The sequence below is a fragment of the Choloepus didactylus genome (genome assembly GCF_015220235.1).
Source record: "Choloepus didactylus isolate mChoDid1 chromosome 25 unlocalized genomic scaffold, mChoDid1.pri SUPER_25_unloc1, whole genome shotgun sequence".
Classification (NCBI taxonomy): domain Eukaryota; kingdom Metazoa; phylum Chordata; class Mammalia; order Pilosa; family Megalonychidae; genus Choloepus; species Choloepus didactylus.
The window spans coordinates 2,281,457-2,298,633 of record NW_023637606.1 but is presented as its reverse complement, the minus strand read 5'-3'; the positions used below and the strand labels follow the sequence as shown (position 1 = coordinate 2,298,633).

General features: G+C 53.5%; 1 protein-coding gene across 1 annotated transcript; it reads right to left on the bottom strand.

Moving 5' to 3' along the window:
* Positions 1-1,375: 1,375 nt before the first annotated feature.
* Positions 1,376-15,341, bottom strand: TLE6 (TLE family member 6, subcortical maternal complex member). The gene is made up of 16 exons (XM_037823810.1): positions 15,293-15,341; positions 13,591-13,727; positions 12,792-12,875; positions 12,103-12,188; positions 11,067-11,112; positions 9,992-10,033; positions 5,418-5,480; positions 5,052-5,331; positions 4,282-4,385; positions 4,042-4,079; positions 3,151-3,403; positions 2,805-3,055; positions 2,407-2,548; positions 1,986-2,136; positions 1,667-1,743; positions 1,376-1,480 (listed from the first exon to the last, which is right to left on the bottom strand). Exons 1-16 carry the CDS (start codon positions 15,339-15,341, stop codon positions 1,376-1,378), a joined length of 1,908 nt encoding a protein of 635 aa, XP_037679738.1.
* Positions 15,342-17,177: the final 1,836 nt, after the last annotated feature.

Genomic DNA, 17,177 nt, shown 5'->3' with positions numbered 1-17,177 from the left:
GTCCCTGCTTTTGAAGAGGCACAGACCTCTATTTATATGTTGACCTTATAGTGCCCCTGTTGCTTCTCCTGCAAGAAGTTCCGAGCAAGTGGCAGGGGAGATGTATCAGTCAGTATATGGTAGGTTATGACGCAGTAACAAACATCCCTGCAAACCCAATGGCTAACAAAGGCTTATTTCTTGCTTTCACTATTGCTCTGTTGTTTGCTGAGGTCTTCACTCTTGTACCCAGACTGGAGGGGCAGCCCCATACCAAGGAGCCGTTGGTTTCAAGGCTGAAGGAAAGAGCACAACAAATCACAAACTGGTGACGTGACCCAGCCTGATAGAGGGATGGACAGCAAGTAAGGGGGAATAGACTCCCTCAGACATCCACCTTCCCAAACCACATCATCCAAAAGAATAAATGATATTCATGAGACCCAGACTGTGGAAGGAGGGACAAGTCCATTTGGGGATGCTGGAGCCTTTAAATAGGCTTGGGGATGGAGAGCCAGGTGAAGTCTGGGTTAGAGATCCTGCCCCGTCTTGGAACCCCAAAGGCCCTGCCTGGGACTGAGAATATTGAAGCTAGTGAGGAGCCCCCAGAAATGCAGGGAGTCCCAGGGCTCAGCCAAGGCAGCTAAACAGAGAGCAGTTTGTCCAAGGCAGAGATTTCCGCTCTGGCACTGCTGGCATTTGGCGAAGGGTCGTTCTTTGCTGTGGGGCCTGCCCTGTGTGTTGTAGGGTGTTGTGGACCATCCCTGGCCTCTGCCCACGAGATCCCAGGCGCACTCCCCAGTTGTGACAACCAGAAGTGTCTCCAGACATTGTCACATGTCCCCTGGGGGGCAGGACGGCCCCTGCCTAGCAGCACCGAGTAACGGAGCACACCCTGGGAAGGCCTGAACCCCATATCCCTGGAACCCTGGCGTGAGGTTGGAGTAAACAGGGGATGGTGTGGGGAAGCTCGTGTCCTCCCCTTTCAAGTTGCAAAATATCCATTTCTCCAGCTCAGGTTCTCAAAGGAAGAGAATGGGGGCTCCCCAAAGCCTCCGATCCACAAGTCCGGATGAAATCCTAAATTTCTGCAAAATGGGCAGGATGGGGAAGGGTCCTTCCCACCCCCGCCCCCTCCAGAGGTCAGGACATGGACCCAGGCCGGCTCTGCTTTTTCCAATTGCTTTATTAGACGTGTGATAAAGATCAGAGCCTGCAAAGCCACTGGCCAAAGCTTGCAACTCCAAAAAAATAAAGCAAAAACAAAATAAGCCCTCTGCCTCGACCACTCCCCTCCACCATCACCCCTGTCGGTGGGGAATGCACACACACATGTGCACACAAACACACATGACTCAGTCATGGCCGCAGTAAGGGAAGGAGGGAGCGAGGCCCCTCAGTACGTGATCTGGTACACCGAGGCGCTGCTGGTAGACCCCGTGACGATCAGGCGGTTGTTGGATGCCACGTCGCAGCAATAGATGGAGGAGGTCTCAGGAACCTGGGGGGAAGGGGTGGGGGAGAGCAAAGAGGACAGAGTGGGGCTCATATGCCAAACCTGGGTGCAATACTCTCCATGCGCTCAAGTGCGGTTGGGCTCGGAGCCTCGTGTGCCCAGAAGAGCTGCTGGCTGCCTGCTCACACACCTGCATCCCAACGTCCAGCACCCTCACCCACCCCGCCGTACCTGGAACACTTGTCTTCCTGTTGGCATGCCGTGGATGCCGACTAAGTCGTCCAACCCCACGCTCACCCACCACTGGCCTGGAAGGAGGACACAAGAGGGGACCCTGGTCACGGTTGGGGGACGGGGGCAGCGAGCAGCAGGGCCTGGGGACTGTGGCCTCCTTGTGGGGAGCCTGTGGTTTCTGCTGGGGGCAGAGAGCTGGGTGGGATGGGAGCTAGCACTGGTGGGGACTGGATCCGAGTGGGGTGGGAGGCTGGGGCTGCTCTGGGCCATAGGGTCCCCCCTCCACACACACACTGCCCCCATCCCGGCCACTCACCATAGGGGGAGAACTTCAGATCGAAGATGATTCTGCGGTCACACCCCACCAGATGCCTCTGGTCCTGGCTGGGGTGCTGCAGCCACTGCTGACCATTGGCCAAGCCAAGCAGTACCCAGTCTTCTCTGGGGCTGGGGTCCAGGCTCATTATCTGGAGGGTGGGGGAAAGGGACGAGGGGCAGGGAGTGTCTGATCCAGGATGTAGACGAGAGCAAGGCCAGGGGGCTCTGGGGGAGCTGACGGCTGGGGTTCAAGTCCCAAATCACTTCCTAGCTGTTGCTCTGTGCCTCAGTTTCCCTGTCTGGAAAATGGGCGTATCATCTTCCCTACCTTAAGTGCAGCCGACTTAGCACAGCCTCTCTCCTTCAGGTCTCACCCACCCTAGGCCCCATCCCGGCCCCCCAGCCCCCCGGCCCCGCACCTGAGACTCAAACCGGACCTCCCGGGGCTCCCCAACCATCTTCAGGTCCCAGCACCGCAGACAGGCGTCCAGGCCCCCCGTCCAGACGTTGTGACCTCTGACGGCGACATTCCTGGTGCCATTTGGGTGACGCGGGAGCTGTCTGGGCAGGGGAGACACCGGAAGGGGTTGGGGAAGGGGCCAAGATTCTGTCGAGTCGGGGTCTATCCCACTCAGTTGACAGAGGGGGAAACTGAGGCACAGAAGAGCACAATCACTCAGCCAAAAGGAGACAGAGCTGCACCCTTTTTTAAACATGAGCCCCAGGAAGATGGGGTCCGACGGAAGGTGTTGACGAAGCGCCTCGGCGATGGATGTCCGCGGCACGGAACGGGACCCGGCCCACCCCCGGGCCCCACCTGACCAGCCCCTGCTTCCGCAAGTCCCAGATCCTGACGGTGCCGTCGGTGAAGCCGGCGAAGGCCAGGTTGTCGCTGGGGCTGGCGGCCAGGGCCTGGCATGTGAGACCCTGGCAGGGCAGCTCGGCCTTCACGTGGAGCCGGGAGGCGGCCAGGTCCCACACGCTCACGCCGGCCAGGCTGCTGCCACCTGCGAGCAGCGTGGTGCTGTCCGGGAACAGCAGGCAGGTGTACAGGTAGGCACCGGGGGTCTGGGATGGACAGGGGCAGGGGCAGGGGTGAAGGTCCAGCCCTGCAGGCTCTCAGAAGCCCCCTCCGCCCTCCAGCAGGCCACCCAGCCCCTCACCTGTACGGGCAGGTAACTCTCTGGGAACCTGTCCTTGGCCACCTGGCCACTTAGACTCCACACCTTGATGCCGCCCCTGCTGCAGGTGAACACGTGGTGTGTGAAGCTGCTGATGGCCGTGGAGAGCACTGGCTTCCCGTGTTTGAGTGTCCGCATCTTCTCCAGTTTGTATGGGACGGCCAATTTCTTGGATCGCCAGGGAAAGGACCCCGGCCTGTTCCAAGTATCTTCGAAGTCCTCGGGGTCCCAGGATCTTGGGAAGGGAGGCTCAGAGTTACCGGCTTGCCTGCTAGCCCCTTCTGCTCGGTGGAGGGCAGGGGGCCACGCGTTGTGGTATCTGAAGTTCAAAGGGGCTTCGTTGTTTGTCAAACATTGTGTTTTTTTTTCTCAGGCCTTGTTTCTCCACTACCCTACACTGTCAGCAAGGTTTCATCTACGTTCCTCTAAGTATTCTTCCTCTGCTATAACCACACACCTTTGCCTTCTGCCTGGAATGCTTTGCCTCCCTGGCAAACTCCTACTCATCCTTCACGGTCCTAACCATTATGCCCATCCCTCCAGGAAGACTTCTCTCCCCCATCTTCTCTCCAACATCAATCACAAATTGAGACAATCTGTATCCAGCTCCAGCACTTACCCCACCACCACTAGGGCATTCCTTCTCTCAAACTCCTTGAACCCGGGGCTAGTTTTGTGTGTAAGGGGCAGCGATGTTTGCATGAACGTAGTAACATCTCCACCCAGATTCCTCAGCTCAGGATGGAGAGGACAGCATGGTGGTGATGGGGAAGTGGTGGGGGGCAGGCCAAGGACTGAGGTACAGAGACAGGTGAGATCCCATCACCCTCCCCCAGGCACGGGGTCAGAGGAGGGGGAAGTCCACACACTTACACTGGCTTCAAAAATTGACAGGCTGTTTCCACAGGCTCCTGCAGGTGGGATGAGAATCCTAGCTGTCCCCCCAGAAGCTGCCGCAACCCGCACCCGCCTCCCTGCCTTCTCCCCTATCCATTCCCTCTGCCTCATCCCAGCCTTTGGCCCAAGGACAGGTGGGCAGCCTTTGTGGGCAGGTATCCAGGTACAGGTGTGTCGGGAGAACGGGAAGATGCTAGCTCAGGCCGGGGGTCTCACCTGGGCCACGTGGGAGGGCACCCCTTCCGCGGCCGTGTCCAGACTTGTTCTCCCTTCTCTGGAACCCTCAGAGTTGCTGGAGGAGGAGGTGGGCAGGCTGGGACCTGGGCAGGCAGGAATGGCTAGGAGCAGGCAGCGGGCTGCTAAGGGAGGCTCCCCCCACCCTCCGAGTCACCCCCTTCCCGTGGCGTTACCCAAAGCAGCTCCAGTACACGTTTTGGCTGCTAATGAGTCATGTGAGGCTGGAACCTCCTGGTTTTCCTGTTCATGGGAAATAGAAGATTCTGGTTAGACCAACTGACCTGAGAGCCATAGTTTTATTCCAAGACAGTATGTGCAGGACTGAATGAAATCACTTCTCGTCCAGGTGGCTGAAACAGGGAACAGTCTGGCCAGCCCTGGAAGCCTCAGGCTGCAGATCCTCACCTGATCTAACATGTTCATCTTGCTTGAGTCCTGCTTCGGGAGGTAAGGACAAGCATCGAGGAAAGGTGGAAGGGCAAGGACGGAGCTGGTGGACAAATTAGTTCAGGACCAGAATGTCCAACCAGGATAACAACCCAGCCCTGAGATCCATCTCTCCGGGTGCAGACTTACCAAGCCTGGTGCCTGTTCTGTTCCTACGAGCACAGAAGGGTAGGAGAAAGCTGGAGAGACAGTAAAACAGAAGGATTTAACTTGCGCCACCTCTCAGACACAGCCTGCCCCCCACCCTAAGGGATATTCACCTCTGGGTCTCAGCTGTCCCATCACTGCCTCATTGTCGGTACCAGAAAAAATCTGCCACAGTCGTCTCGTTAGAAGATCCTGCCAAAACTGGGGCTCCTGGGTGTCCCAGATCTGCGGCCGGTGGAATGCAACGACGTCCCCTTGAGATGGCCCCTGGGACCAGGTTGACAACCGTGTGTCTGCCACGTCCTCAAAGTCTGGCCTCTGGAGGCTGCAGGGCTGCGGGAACTGGACCTCTGCCTGCTGGGAAGGCTCAGAGCGGGCTGGTTTCCTGGATTCCTGGCTGGCTGGTTTGCCGGATGAGACTTGGCTTACCTGGAGCTACAAACAGTGGGTCACAAGATCCAAAAGAAAATGCCCCCCTCCCCAAGTCTGCCGCCCCCATCCTCGAGGACCTGGTTACCTACCTTGGTAGGCTGTACGTCCTGGGGTTGGTCCCAGATCTCTATGAGCTGTAAGAAGTCTTTTGCCTACAGGGGAGAAGCAGGTCAATGGTTAAATGTTATCAGAGTTGAGGTTCTGTAACCTGACAGTCCTAGTTGCTAAGGCCATCTCTGTAACCCAGCTTCCCCCACCTGGAAAATGGGGAAAAACTGTCTACCTTGAATGTTTTTGGGCAGACGAGTGATAATGCAAATTCTTCAGGACATCACCTAGCATTATGCAAGCACTCAACATGCAGAAGCCAGCCTCAGCAGCTGGTGACAAAATCTAATCTTGATGGCCAGGTACCAAATAGAAATCAGACCTGGGTCCAAATCCCAAGAAGATGCATTTCAAAGTTAAAATCTGAACACCACTTCAAGAAGCAAAGCTTAAACAAACTCTAGAATGCTACTAACAAGCCAATGGTTACCTGCTGGGGAGAAAGGAGGGCAAAAAGGTAAGTAGAGGACCCAGTGGGAGGGTTGTGTTACCATATTTTCATATTTAAAATCAAACTGTGTGATGACTACCGATTCAAAGTTTAAGTGAAAAGTAGTTTCCCAAACTCAGAATAAAATCTAGATCGGTGCCGTCCAACAGAAGTACAATTGGAGCCACGTATGTAACTGAATGTTCCAGTAGCCACATTCAAATGAAATCGGTGATGTTAGTGTTAGGTATATTTTTATTTAACCCAATACATCAAAAATAACTTTTCAACGTGCAACCCACATAAAAAGACTGAGCCATCTTCCACTCTTTTTGGCCACTAAGTTTCTGAAAGTTGGTATATCATTTGGACTAGCCCCATTCCAAGAGTGCAATACCCCATGCAGCGAACAATTACAGTGTTGGATGGCACGGCTCTGCAGCCATGGATGGGAATGAGCAACGAAATCTCTAAATTTCCTTTTTCTGAACTCCACATGGACTGTTTAGTGGGATATGCCTGGGATAGCTTCTCCTGCTCCCCCCACACCCCCATCCTAATCCCCTGCCTAAGATAATCCCTTCTTGCCTTTAGATCTCTTCTCAAGCATTACCACCCAGGCCACATTCCATCTTGGCCCCTCTTAAGCTAGGTTCCCGTGCTCCATAGCAAGTGTCAGTCCTAAGTTCACATTTGCTTGTGCAATTGGTACCTGACCCCATCCCAAAAGACCTGAACTCCAATCTGCTCCACCCTATCCCCGTCATCTGGTGCGTCTCACCTTCTGCTCTCCTTGCTCCTGCCACCCCAGCTACTCATTGTCTTCCTGCTCCTTTAACGTGAAACCACACCAGAGACACGACCCTATACACCAGAGCCTTTGACTTCACTCTGTCACCCTCTGGAACATTCTCCCCCTCTGCCTGGTTCTTTCCTTCACTTCTTTGAGGACTTTACTCAAACATCACCTTTCCAGCAAAGCCTTTCCTGAGGCTATTTAATTCTTCTAGCACTTTCTACTCATGCTTTTTCTCCCTGGCACTTACCTGACACTTATATTTCATTAATTTTTAACCTCTCCTTCCTCTAGACTGTGCTGTCCAATATGGGAGCCATAGGTGGCTGTTTAAAGCTAAAAAAAATCAGAAATTCAAGTCCTCAGCTGCACTGGCCCCACTTCAAGCACTCAGTGGCCACATGGGACGGGCAGAAGACCGCATCCATCTGTCTGTCAGAGAACGTTCTACTGATCAACGCCACACTAGCCCTAAGCTCCAAGAAGGCTGGGCTTTATTTACCTGTTCTACTCAAGCTGTGAACAACAGCAAGGGGTAAAATTCATGAAGTCACTAGTAGGAGCTCCAACTTTTGAGCAAACAGTAAACTTGGGCAAGGAAATTCTTTAGGGTCAGTTTCCTTATATCAAAAACGGGGATTGACCACAATCCTACTGTGCAGAACTGTCTTGAAGACTGCTAAGATTTCAGCATGGCTCCAGCCACCAAGAGCTGTGGTTTCTAGAACACGCTCAGCGACATGCTGAGGACACAGACAAAAGAAGAGAAAGGAACCCCCCAGCTGCTCCTCCCAAGATGGAACAGTGAGTAGCGAGCCCCAGAGCAGACGCACGGACTCGGCATGAGACGGTACTATATGGGAGCATGCATGTGTGCAGCTATGTATAGACCAGTGGTGAACTAAATATAGGGAAGATGGAATGTTCTAGACCTGTGCTGTCCAATATGGTAGCTGCTAGCTTAAGGTGGCTCCCGGAGTCCTTGACATGTGGCTGGTGCCACTTGAGAACATGGTTTTTAATTTTGTTTAATGTTGGCTTAAATTTAAATAGCCACATGTGGCCGATGGCTGCCATATTGGATAGAATGGATTTTGTCTTTGGCCTATTGCTTTGAAAGCAGAGCCTGCCAGAGCTGTGCACACTCTCCTCCACAGCGGATGCCAACAAGCCCCCCAGAACTATCCAGCCAACCCGAGAAACCTGGAAGAATGTTCTCACCTGCACAAGGAGGACACAGCCCCCAGCTGTTGGCCATCCCCATGCCAGGTAGGTGCCAGGGGCTGTCACCTTTTGACAGGTGCTACTGGGATTCCCATTTGGTAGATGAGAAAAAATCGAGACCCAGAGAAACAAAGCACTTTCCCCAAGTCAGGGAAAATCAGGGCCAAGCCAAGGGGTAGTTACTGGCCCGAGCCCACCACCTTGCTCCTCCCCAGCCTGTTGGGGTGCAATGGGGGGCGCGTTGGGTGTGGGAAACACCCCCCCTCTCCATCTGAGCCCGCAGCTCCAGGCTGCCAGCCTCCTGGGGCTGCCCGTGATGGATTTCCCCAGCGAGCCAGCCTTGCTGCACGGGCCCCAGGGAGCCCTCTCCAATTCACCCCGGCTCGTTAATGCGCAATTTACCAGCACTTTCATGTGCTCAGCGTGAGGAGCGCACGTTCCCTCCTGCCTGCTAGCGGGTCCTCCCCCGGGAGCACGGTGTGCAGGCAGCTCTGGGAGCAGGGGGGCTGCTGCTGTTTGGGGTTTTAAAAGGCGCAGGGAGGAGGCAGCTGGAAAACAGCGGGAAGGAGGGGGGATGGGGCGGGGCAGATGGTGTGTGGGGGGGAACCAGATGCCAGGCTCAGCTGCTGGCGTGTGGGGGCCTCCTGCAGTCAGAGCTGCATGCTGATGCCTCCTGGGTCAAGCAGCCCAGGGGGCCCCCCCCTCCCTCTCTCTACATCCTGATTCTCAGCAAATGCTGGCAGGTTCTTTCTCCAGCTCATGTCCACAACCGGATGCCATCCCTGTGGGGTAAGAGACTGGCATCCCACACCCAGATGGTCCTGACAGAACTGTGATCAGATCCCTGCCCTTACCTCCCCTGCAGCCCGCCTGTCCTCCCCACAGCAGCCAGAGGGCGCCTGTGAGCACCAAGTCAGAGCCTGTCCCTCCTCTGTCCCTAACCCTCCATGGCTCCCACCTTCCTTGGGGGGAAAAGCCCAAGTCCTCCCTGCAGCCCACTAGGCTCTGCACGCCCTGCCCTGTCCCCTCCCTCTTTCCGCTCTCCCCTTTGCTCACTGTTCCAGCCCCACGGGCCTCCTCGCTGTTCCCCCAACACGCCAGGCCCCGTCCTGCCTCAGGACCTTTGCACGGGCTGTTCCCTTTGCTTGCAACACCCTTCCCGCCTCCCCAAGACATCCCCCTGGCTCCCGTTCTGACCTCCTTCAAATGTTGGCTCAAGGGTTACCTTCTCCCCAAGCCTTCCCAAAATCGCAACCCACTCCCACCCTGGCTCCCTGGTTCCCTTGGGGCTGTTTTCTTTGCTCCCCGCCTCCCCACACACCCACCTAACAGGCTTCTACGTTTATCATGTTCCTTGCACCCCAAGGGCAGGGATTTGTCCCTGTTCTTTGCCGTTTCCCTGGTGCCCAAAACAGTACTTGGCAAGGAGGTGACGGATAAATATCTGTTGAATGAACAACTGTTCTGGCTGCTTCCCGGCCCCCTCGCCCTGGAGCTCTCACTCCCTGTTCCCCGAGCTGCCCACCCCACTGCTAAGTTGCAGACACGGCCCTGGACTCCTGCCAGCCACATCTGGTGTGGGCGGAAAGTCTCGCCAGCACCCAGGAGAAAGGGGCCAGGTGGCAGGGGTAGAAGACATGCTTCAGCTTGGGCAAGGCGCCCCGGGCTGGGAGGCAGGGGTCCGGGCCCAAGTCCAGGCCTGTCCCAGCCCTGCACGTGATGCAGGCTCTGGAGACTGCTCAGATGTATGGAGGAACACAGACCCGGGGCCTGGAACGTCACGGGCCTTCCATGTCCGGAACAACCGACCTGCAAAGCGCTTTTAGGCCCCCCGGCCTCTGCCGAGCCATGAGGGAGCCACGGGAAGCAGGCCAGGGAGGCCTGACCCAGCACGTCTCCTGGACGAGGCTCAGAGGGAAGACGGCAGCTGCACTCACGAGGTGTGGGCGATCCACGGATATCCTCTGCCTACAGCCCTCCATGGCTCCCACCTTCCTCAGGGAAGAGTCTTCATGGCCCACCAGGCCCTGCACGCCCTGCCCCGTCACTCTCCCCTTTTCAAGGCAGGACAGACATAACCCCGAGCTCCTGGTCATGCAACTTACCTGCCTGTTATGTTCCTGGAGATCCTCCTGGACCTTCTGGAGCTGTGGAGGGATGGGGACCAGATCAGAAGGTGGTTGACGGAGGCGAGTAAAAGTCTGGGGTTTCAGTGCTGCATGTGCTTCTCCCCAGCTGTGTGACCCTGGAGAAGTCACCCTGCCTCTCTGGTCCCTGCCATTCCCTGAGCTAATCAGGGAGCCCTTTAGATGTCACTCAACAGGAACTGAAGGTCAAGATTCTCCCTTTGACCAGTCCCCTCCACATCCTCCTCTCCTCCTACTCGCTCCCTCCGCTCCAGCCACGGGGCCTCCTCACTGTTCTTCCAACACGCCTGACCCTGTCTTGCCTCAGGGCCTTTGCACAGGCTGTTCTCTCTGCCAGAGACACCATTCCCTGCTCTCCCTAAAGGTTGCAGATTCTTATCTTCCACAACTCATTCTGATCAACGCTTCTTCTGACATACCCTTTCTGCTACCTTAGCTCGGGATGAAGTCTCCTTTCATGCCCATCACCTGGTACTTTCTTTAGACCACTTATTAGTGAAACTGGTTTCTCTGTAAACTTCTCTCTCTCCTACACCGAGAGCTGTGCTGCGCACTGAGGCAGCCACTAGCAAGGGCAACTATTTAAATTAAATCGAGTTAAAAATTGAGCTCCTTGGTTGCAGTTACCACGTTTCAAGTGGCTTGTGGGTACCGAATTGGACTCCGTAGCCACAGAACATTCCCATCATGGTGGAAAGTTCTAGATGACAGCTTTGCATTAGAGGGTGGATTCCCGAAGGGTAAGTGGCTCCAAACATCTGCCGTATCCCTGAACAGCCAACTTGGACTGCACGAAAACCTCATTTCAATATGGAACTTCCGGTTTTCACTGCAAAGTTACTACTGAGAAAAATTCACAAGGAAGAAGCTGGTTCAAGGGGTTCCGTTGCTTGCCCACAATAAGCAAAAAATAAATAGAGGTTCAGCCCTGCAGGGCCGAGGGGCTGCAGCAGCCCCCACGGGGTGCCAGACACCTGCATCAACCCCCACCCCCGTGTCACCCTGCCCTGAGGGGTTGTCCGGTCTGGCTTACCAAGTGGTAAATATTCTTCACCTGTGCCATCAATTTGGGGGGAAACCTGAGGGGGGAAGAAAGAGTGGCTAGAAGCAGCAGCCTGGGGAGGCCCCAGAGTACCCCCCCCACCCACCCAACCCCAACTCCAGGGCAGAGGGGTGAGGGTGAGCCAAATTTTTTTTTTTCATGGATATTTATTTTTTTATCTTCATTTTATTGAGATATATTCACATACCACGCAGTCATACAAAACAAATCGTACTTTCGATTGTCCACAGCACCATTACATAGTTGTACATTCATCACCTAAATCAATCCCTGACACCTTCATTAGCACACACACAAAAATAACAAGAATAATAATTAGAGTGAAAAAGAGCAATTGAAGTAAAAAAAGAACACTGGGTACCTTTGTCTGTTTGTTTCCTTCCCCTATTTTTCTACTCATCCATCCATAAACTAGACGAAGTGGAGTGTGGTCCTTATGGCTTTCCCAATCCCATTGTCACCCCTCATAAGCTACATTTTTATACAACTGTCTTCGAGATTCATGGGTTCTGGGTTGTAGTTTGATAGTTTCAGGTATCCACCACCAGCTACCCCAATTCTTTAGAACCTAAAAAGGGTTGACTAAAGTGTGCGTAAGAGTGCCCACCAGAGTGACCTCTCGGCTCCTTTTGGAATCTCTCTGCCACTGAAGCTTATTTCATTTCCTTTCACATCCCCCTTTTGGTCAAGAAGATGGGTGAGCCAAATTTAAGGCGGCACCCAAAGGCTCAGTCGTAAAGAAAATAAGATTTTAACGCAATATCTTCCAACCAAGTCAAATTTAAGGTTAACCAATTCACGCTGAACATAATTCTAAACTTTTAAATAAAAGCCAGGTTCGGTATTACTTGAGTTTTCCTTTTGCCTCAACTTCCACTCTGGCTCCCCAAGGCCCCCCGTTACTGACCCACCCATCAGGGCCCCAAGGAGAGGGGCGGGGGTGGGGGTGGGTGTGGGTGATTCATTCCCCTCTGACGGGATGGAGGGCACCTCCGATCGCCCTCACCTGGAGAAATGCACCTTGAATTCATCCAGGGTGTTCAAAGATGTCAGCTCCCGAGGGGCCTTGGAGTCAGAAGACAGAGATTCCACCTGGAAAAATCAGAGGTGGGTTTAAGAAGATTTTCAGGCCCCATCTCCGTCCCATCCAGTGCCTCATTAGGTCTACCCGAAACCCCCAGGGATAAAGCAGGACCTCCTAAAAGCTGAAGTTAAATTTTCTCTCTCTCTTGCTATTTAAGTACCAGCAGAATATCTTCGGTTTTGCCTCCTGCCCCCCAAAGTCTCAAATATCTACCATCTGGCCTTTTACAGAAAAGTTTGCCCACCGTGCTCTAAACTGTTAGAACGGGTGGCCTCTCAAAAGGGCTGCAGAAAGGGTCGCTTCTGCTTGTAAAATACAGACTGAGGAGATGATGTAGTCATGTGTTTGATCACCTGCATCATCAGAAGTAAATTTAATTAAAAAAGAAAGTGCCGTGGCACTCTGTGACTCCCGGTGCTAGTGACGGGTTAATGCTACCGGCTGTGAGGCCTGCCCTGCGCGTGCCCATTTCACAGGTGGATTCGCAGATCGGTCAAGAAGGAGCAGGAGAAGTGAATGGGGCCCTATCCGCCTGGCTCCCTAACTTCTGGCACCCCCAGCTCCCTAGCTAGTCCACCTGGCTGATGCCAAGCCATGTGTGTCCTCCTCACCAAGTTTCCTGGGGGCTCGGCGTTCTCGACTCCGTGAGAGTGCCCCTGGGAGCTGGGCGGGCTCTGAGAGGTCATCTTCAGACTCTGAAAGTAACAAGGAGAGGGGAGATCCTAGAGAGTGGAAATCCCAGGGGTGCTGGAGAGAACCAGCCCCTACCCTGCCCAGGGACCTCCTGCATCACCCACCACTGAATATCTCCAGGACCCAGTTCTGTACCCCCAACCCCTTCCCTGGCCCCACCGCGCGTTCCTAGATCCTATATTCATTCATCAAACGCTCTCTGGTGCCTCCAGCTGTGGGGACCCAGAAGGATTGGACCCCAAACCTTACCCTATGAGGTGGGGTGAGACACACAAATTCCCTACCTGGAGGAGCCCAGAGTAATAAGCCAGATCTCAACCTCGGTTTTGATGCAATATTGCAAAGCAAGGAAGATCCTTGGGAGTGGGTTTTGAAGGATGAGTAGGAGTTAGCTGGCTGAAATGGGAGGAACTTATCAGGCAGGAGGAAGAGACCCCTCTGCACTCTAATGCCTCCCAGGGCCCTGAGCCCCTTCCTTACTTCTCTGTGCCCCTTGAGGACCACCCCCCCCAGCTCCCAGCCCAGCCAGGAAACTCTGGCCCCCAACTCACTTCCCCGAGGGTGGGGGCCCAGGGCAGGAGGTGGAGGGAGAGCACTGCAGGGGTCGGCCAAGTTCAGGCCCAAAGAAAGCCGCCCCTCCCCCTGGGGGGCTATTTGACGTGACCCGGCCCCTCCCCGCCCCGCCCCGGCCCCTCCCTGGCCCCGCCCCGCCGCCACCTGGACCGCGAAGCCGGTCAATGAATGAGCAGCAGCTGCACGTGGGCTCAGGATCCGCAGGCGGCCGCAGGAGGCGCCGGCCAATCGCGAGGCCGCCTGCCCACGTGGGCCGCGGTCACGGCCGCCGATTGGCCGGTCTGCCGCGGCCGCCGGCCGGGCTGTCACTCATCGCTCCGCGAGCCTTCGCTTAACCCTTGAGGCCCCGCTGCGGGGAACAGTGGCGTGCAGAGCCGCAGGCGGTTTGGGGGCCAGACGAGGAGGGGGGTATTTAGGAGGACTGAGATTTAGGGATCGGAGATGGAACCAGGGGAGGGGCTGGGTGGCGTGTGGTTGCATTATTTGTTAATAACCCTGCTGCTTGGCCAAGGGATAGCTTCTGGGGAGTGGGGCGCCTATAGCCCCCCACTCCCATCCTTAAATAACGTGCAATGCAAACGAAGCTTCAAGCCCCTTTCAGGAGAGAATTGAGACGCTCCGGTTTATCCACGGCTTCCTGTGAGCCAAACCCTGGGCTAGGCGTTTTATCAGTGAATTTTCCCAAGTGCCCTTGGTCCCCAGCAGAACAGCAGGTGTCTCCAGGCTGGTGCACTGTTGCCAGGTTGAAGGCCAGGGTGGGAAGGAGTGGTGGGTATTCCAAGGCGGAGGGAAAAGCAAGGGGGAAGAAAAAAAAAAAAGGAAAAAGAAAAAAAAGCCTGTAGCAGGTTGATGGGAATTTAAAAGGGTGCAGCCTGCTATGAAAACAGCGTGGCCTTGGCCATCCTCGGAAAATGTAGAATTACCATGTGACCCTGCAATCCCACTTCTCGGAAATGTAGAATTACCATGTGACCCTGCAATCCCGCTTCTCGGTATATATACCCCAGAGAACGGAAAGCAGGGACTTCAACAAATATCTGTACCCCCACGTTCCTAGCAACAGTTTGCACAAAAGCCGAAGGGTGGAAGTAGCCCAAGTGTCCATCAGCAGATGAATAGCCAAACAAGATGGGGTTTGTCCAGACAATGGAATATTATTCAGTCGTAAAAAAAGAAGGAAGTTCTGATCTCTGCTACTATGTGGGTGAACCTCGAAGACATCATGTGGAGTGAAAGAAGCCGGACACAAAAGGACAAATACTGTATGACTTTGCTTACATGAAATAGCTAGAATATGCAGATTCATAGAAATAGAAAATAGATTCCAGGGTGGCTGGGTGGGGATGGGAGAAGGGAACGGGGTGTGGATGCCTAAGAGGTGCAGAGTTTGTTTGGGGGGATAGAAAAGAGTTGGTAAGGGATGGTGATTCTGGTAGCACAACATTGCAAATATAATTAACACAATCGAGTTGTATACTTGGGTTAAAACTGGAAATATGTATATGCTACCACAATAAAAACAAAGAATTTTTTTAAAAAAGGCCCGAAGCTGGGAAGAGCTGGGTCTGTTGGGCCTAGATGGGGTCAAGAAAGAAACCCAGGGAGGGATGATATCAGACACGAGGTGGGAAGGCGGTTTCTGGAATGGGGAAATCTACCATGGTTGAGTATGCCAGGCTTTTGGGGTTCAAGAGTATATTTTGGGCCAGTATAAAATGCCTATTCCAGATGTTAACTGGTCAGTGCAGAGTTCTGCAGCAGAAAGCCATGTTTACTGCAGCCCAGGGCCTTTGCACTTTCTGGTTGCAATTTCCTCGGCCAGGCAGCGTCTGGCTTGCCCCCTCACCTTCTGCAGCTGTCTGCTCAGAGTTCACCTCTTCAGTGAGCCCCTCCATTGAGGGTCCCTTAAAACAAACAAACCCAACCCCCTCAGTCTCCTTTCTTTGCTTTACTTTACTCCAAATGTGGTTTGAATTGGAGCTAATCTTGCAACACATGACAGTGGCCTCACAGGATGGTTCTAAACCCTGCTGGGTTCAAAATCCACATAACGCTGGTGGGATTCTCTTACAGAGCCAAGAAACCCCTCGGTCCCCTGTTCCTTCTCCTGACCTCACTGTAACTTTTGCACCTGGCGGGAAACACCTGGCTAGGTATGCTCCTATGTTCCCCCTTTACTGTGCTTTGCCATTGGGGGGAAACTGAGGGTTGAAGTTTGGGATGTGCAGCCCCTGGAGGTTATGATGCAAACATGCAATACTGTGGGATCTGCGGCTGGTGTATGGAGGAGAAAGTGAGAGCTGCCTCCTATGAGGCACAAAAAGGCTTTCATCCCCAATATCCCACAACTGGTCCTTAATTGCAGTGTATTTTATTTATGGACCAGCCCGCTAATTGCCTCCCTCTATGCCTCTTCCGCGGTTCTAGAATTTTCCCCGAGCACATCCGTTTATCTACAGCTGTGCTGTCTCAAGCGGTAGCCACTGGGTGCATGTGTCTATTTAAATTAAAATGGATTAAAATGACATGAAACTAAAAATTTTTAAGTTCCTCGGTCGCGCTGGGCAACTGCAAGAGCTCAATAGCCACATGTGGCTGGAGACTCGCAGACTGGACATTTCCGTCATTCCGGAAAGTTCCACCGAATGGCACTGATCTGATGTTCTTGAAAAGGAAAAATTCCTGGGTGTCTGCAGAAATCTGTGGCATTTTATAGCAGTCATTCAATTGCCACTGGTTGAAAGCCCCTTCTTAAGTAGTTTTGGTCATATTTTGGTAGTTTAACCCGGTATGTTTTTCACTCTTGGTTTTTCCTTTGAGGAGTTCTTGGATTCTCCAGCCTGGCCGCAAGGGAGGGGACAACACAGCAGACAGGAAGGGAGGAAACAAAGATTTTATTCCTGGCTTTTGTGTTTTTAAGGTTTACTTGGAAACTCTGGGCCTGGATGGTGGTTTGAGAGAAAAGGCGTTTGCATTCCAAAAGCTTTGGGATTTTATTTTCAAAAAACCGCCACGACAAAAAAACACAAAAACTCAAGGTAAGGAGACGGCAGGACTGATCAGAGTGTGAGCCTGGAAAATGTTCTCTGGGTTGGAGGAAGTAGGTATCAAATAATAAACAAATCTGGACTTGGTAAGGAGAGAGACTTTACTCAAAAGAATTACTGCAAAAGGGGAAGGGACAAGATCAGGGAGCCTCTCCCTATTGTGGGAAAAGCGAATTTATTGATATTACCTGGGCTTGATGGAGGTTTGCTTTCTGCCTCCTGGTGGAAAGAGGTTTCAAGGAGAAATTAAATTCAGTTACGGAAAACAAAGGCAGTCACATTTGGCGCACATGTGACTTATGTGCCAGATACTGCTCCAAGTCTTTGAAATATAGTAGCTTGTCTAATCCTTTCATCGACCCTGATAGCCCCATTTTACAGAGGAGAAAACTGAGGCACAGAGAGGTTAACTGGTCTACCCAGGGTCACACAGGGGACTACGTGGCCAATCTGGGATTTGAACCCAGGCCATCTTGCTTCAGAATGGATGGTTGTAACCCTCACACCATAATGCCGAGATCTGATTTGCTTTGCACCACCAAACACCCCATGTGGTGGCTTTAGGTTGAAATTCCCCATGGACCCAAGCTTAGGGGATGGTGCATCTATTGCAGGAGTGGGTTTTAGATCTTCTGGACCAAGCTCCCCTTTCTAAAGAAATCCAGATGCATCAGTCAGCTAACT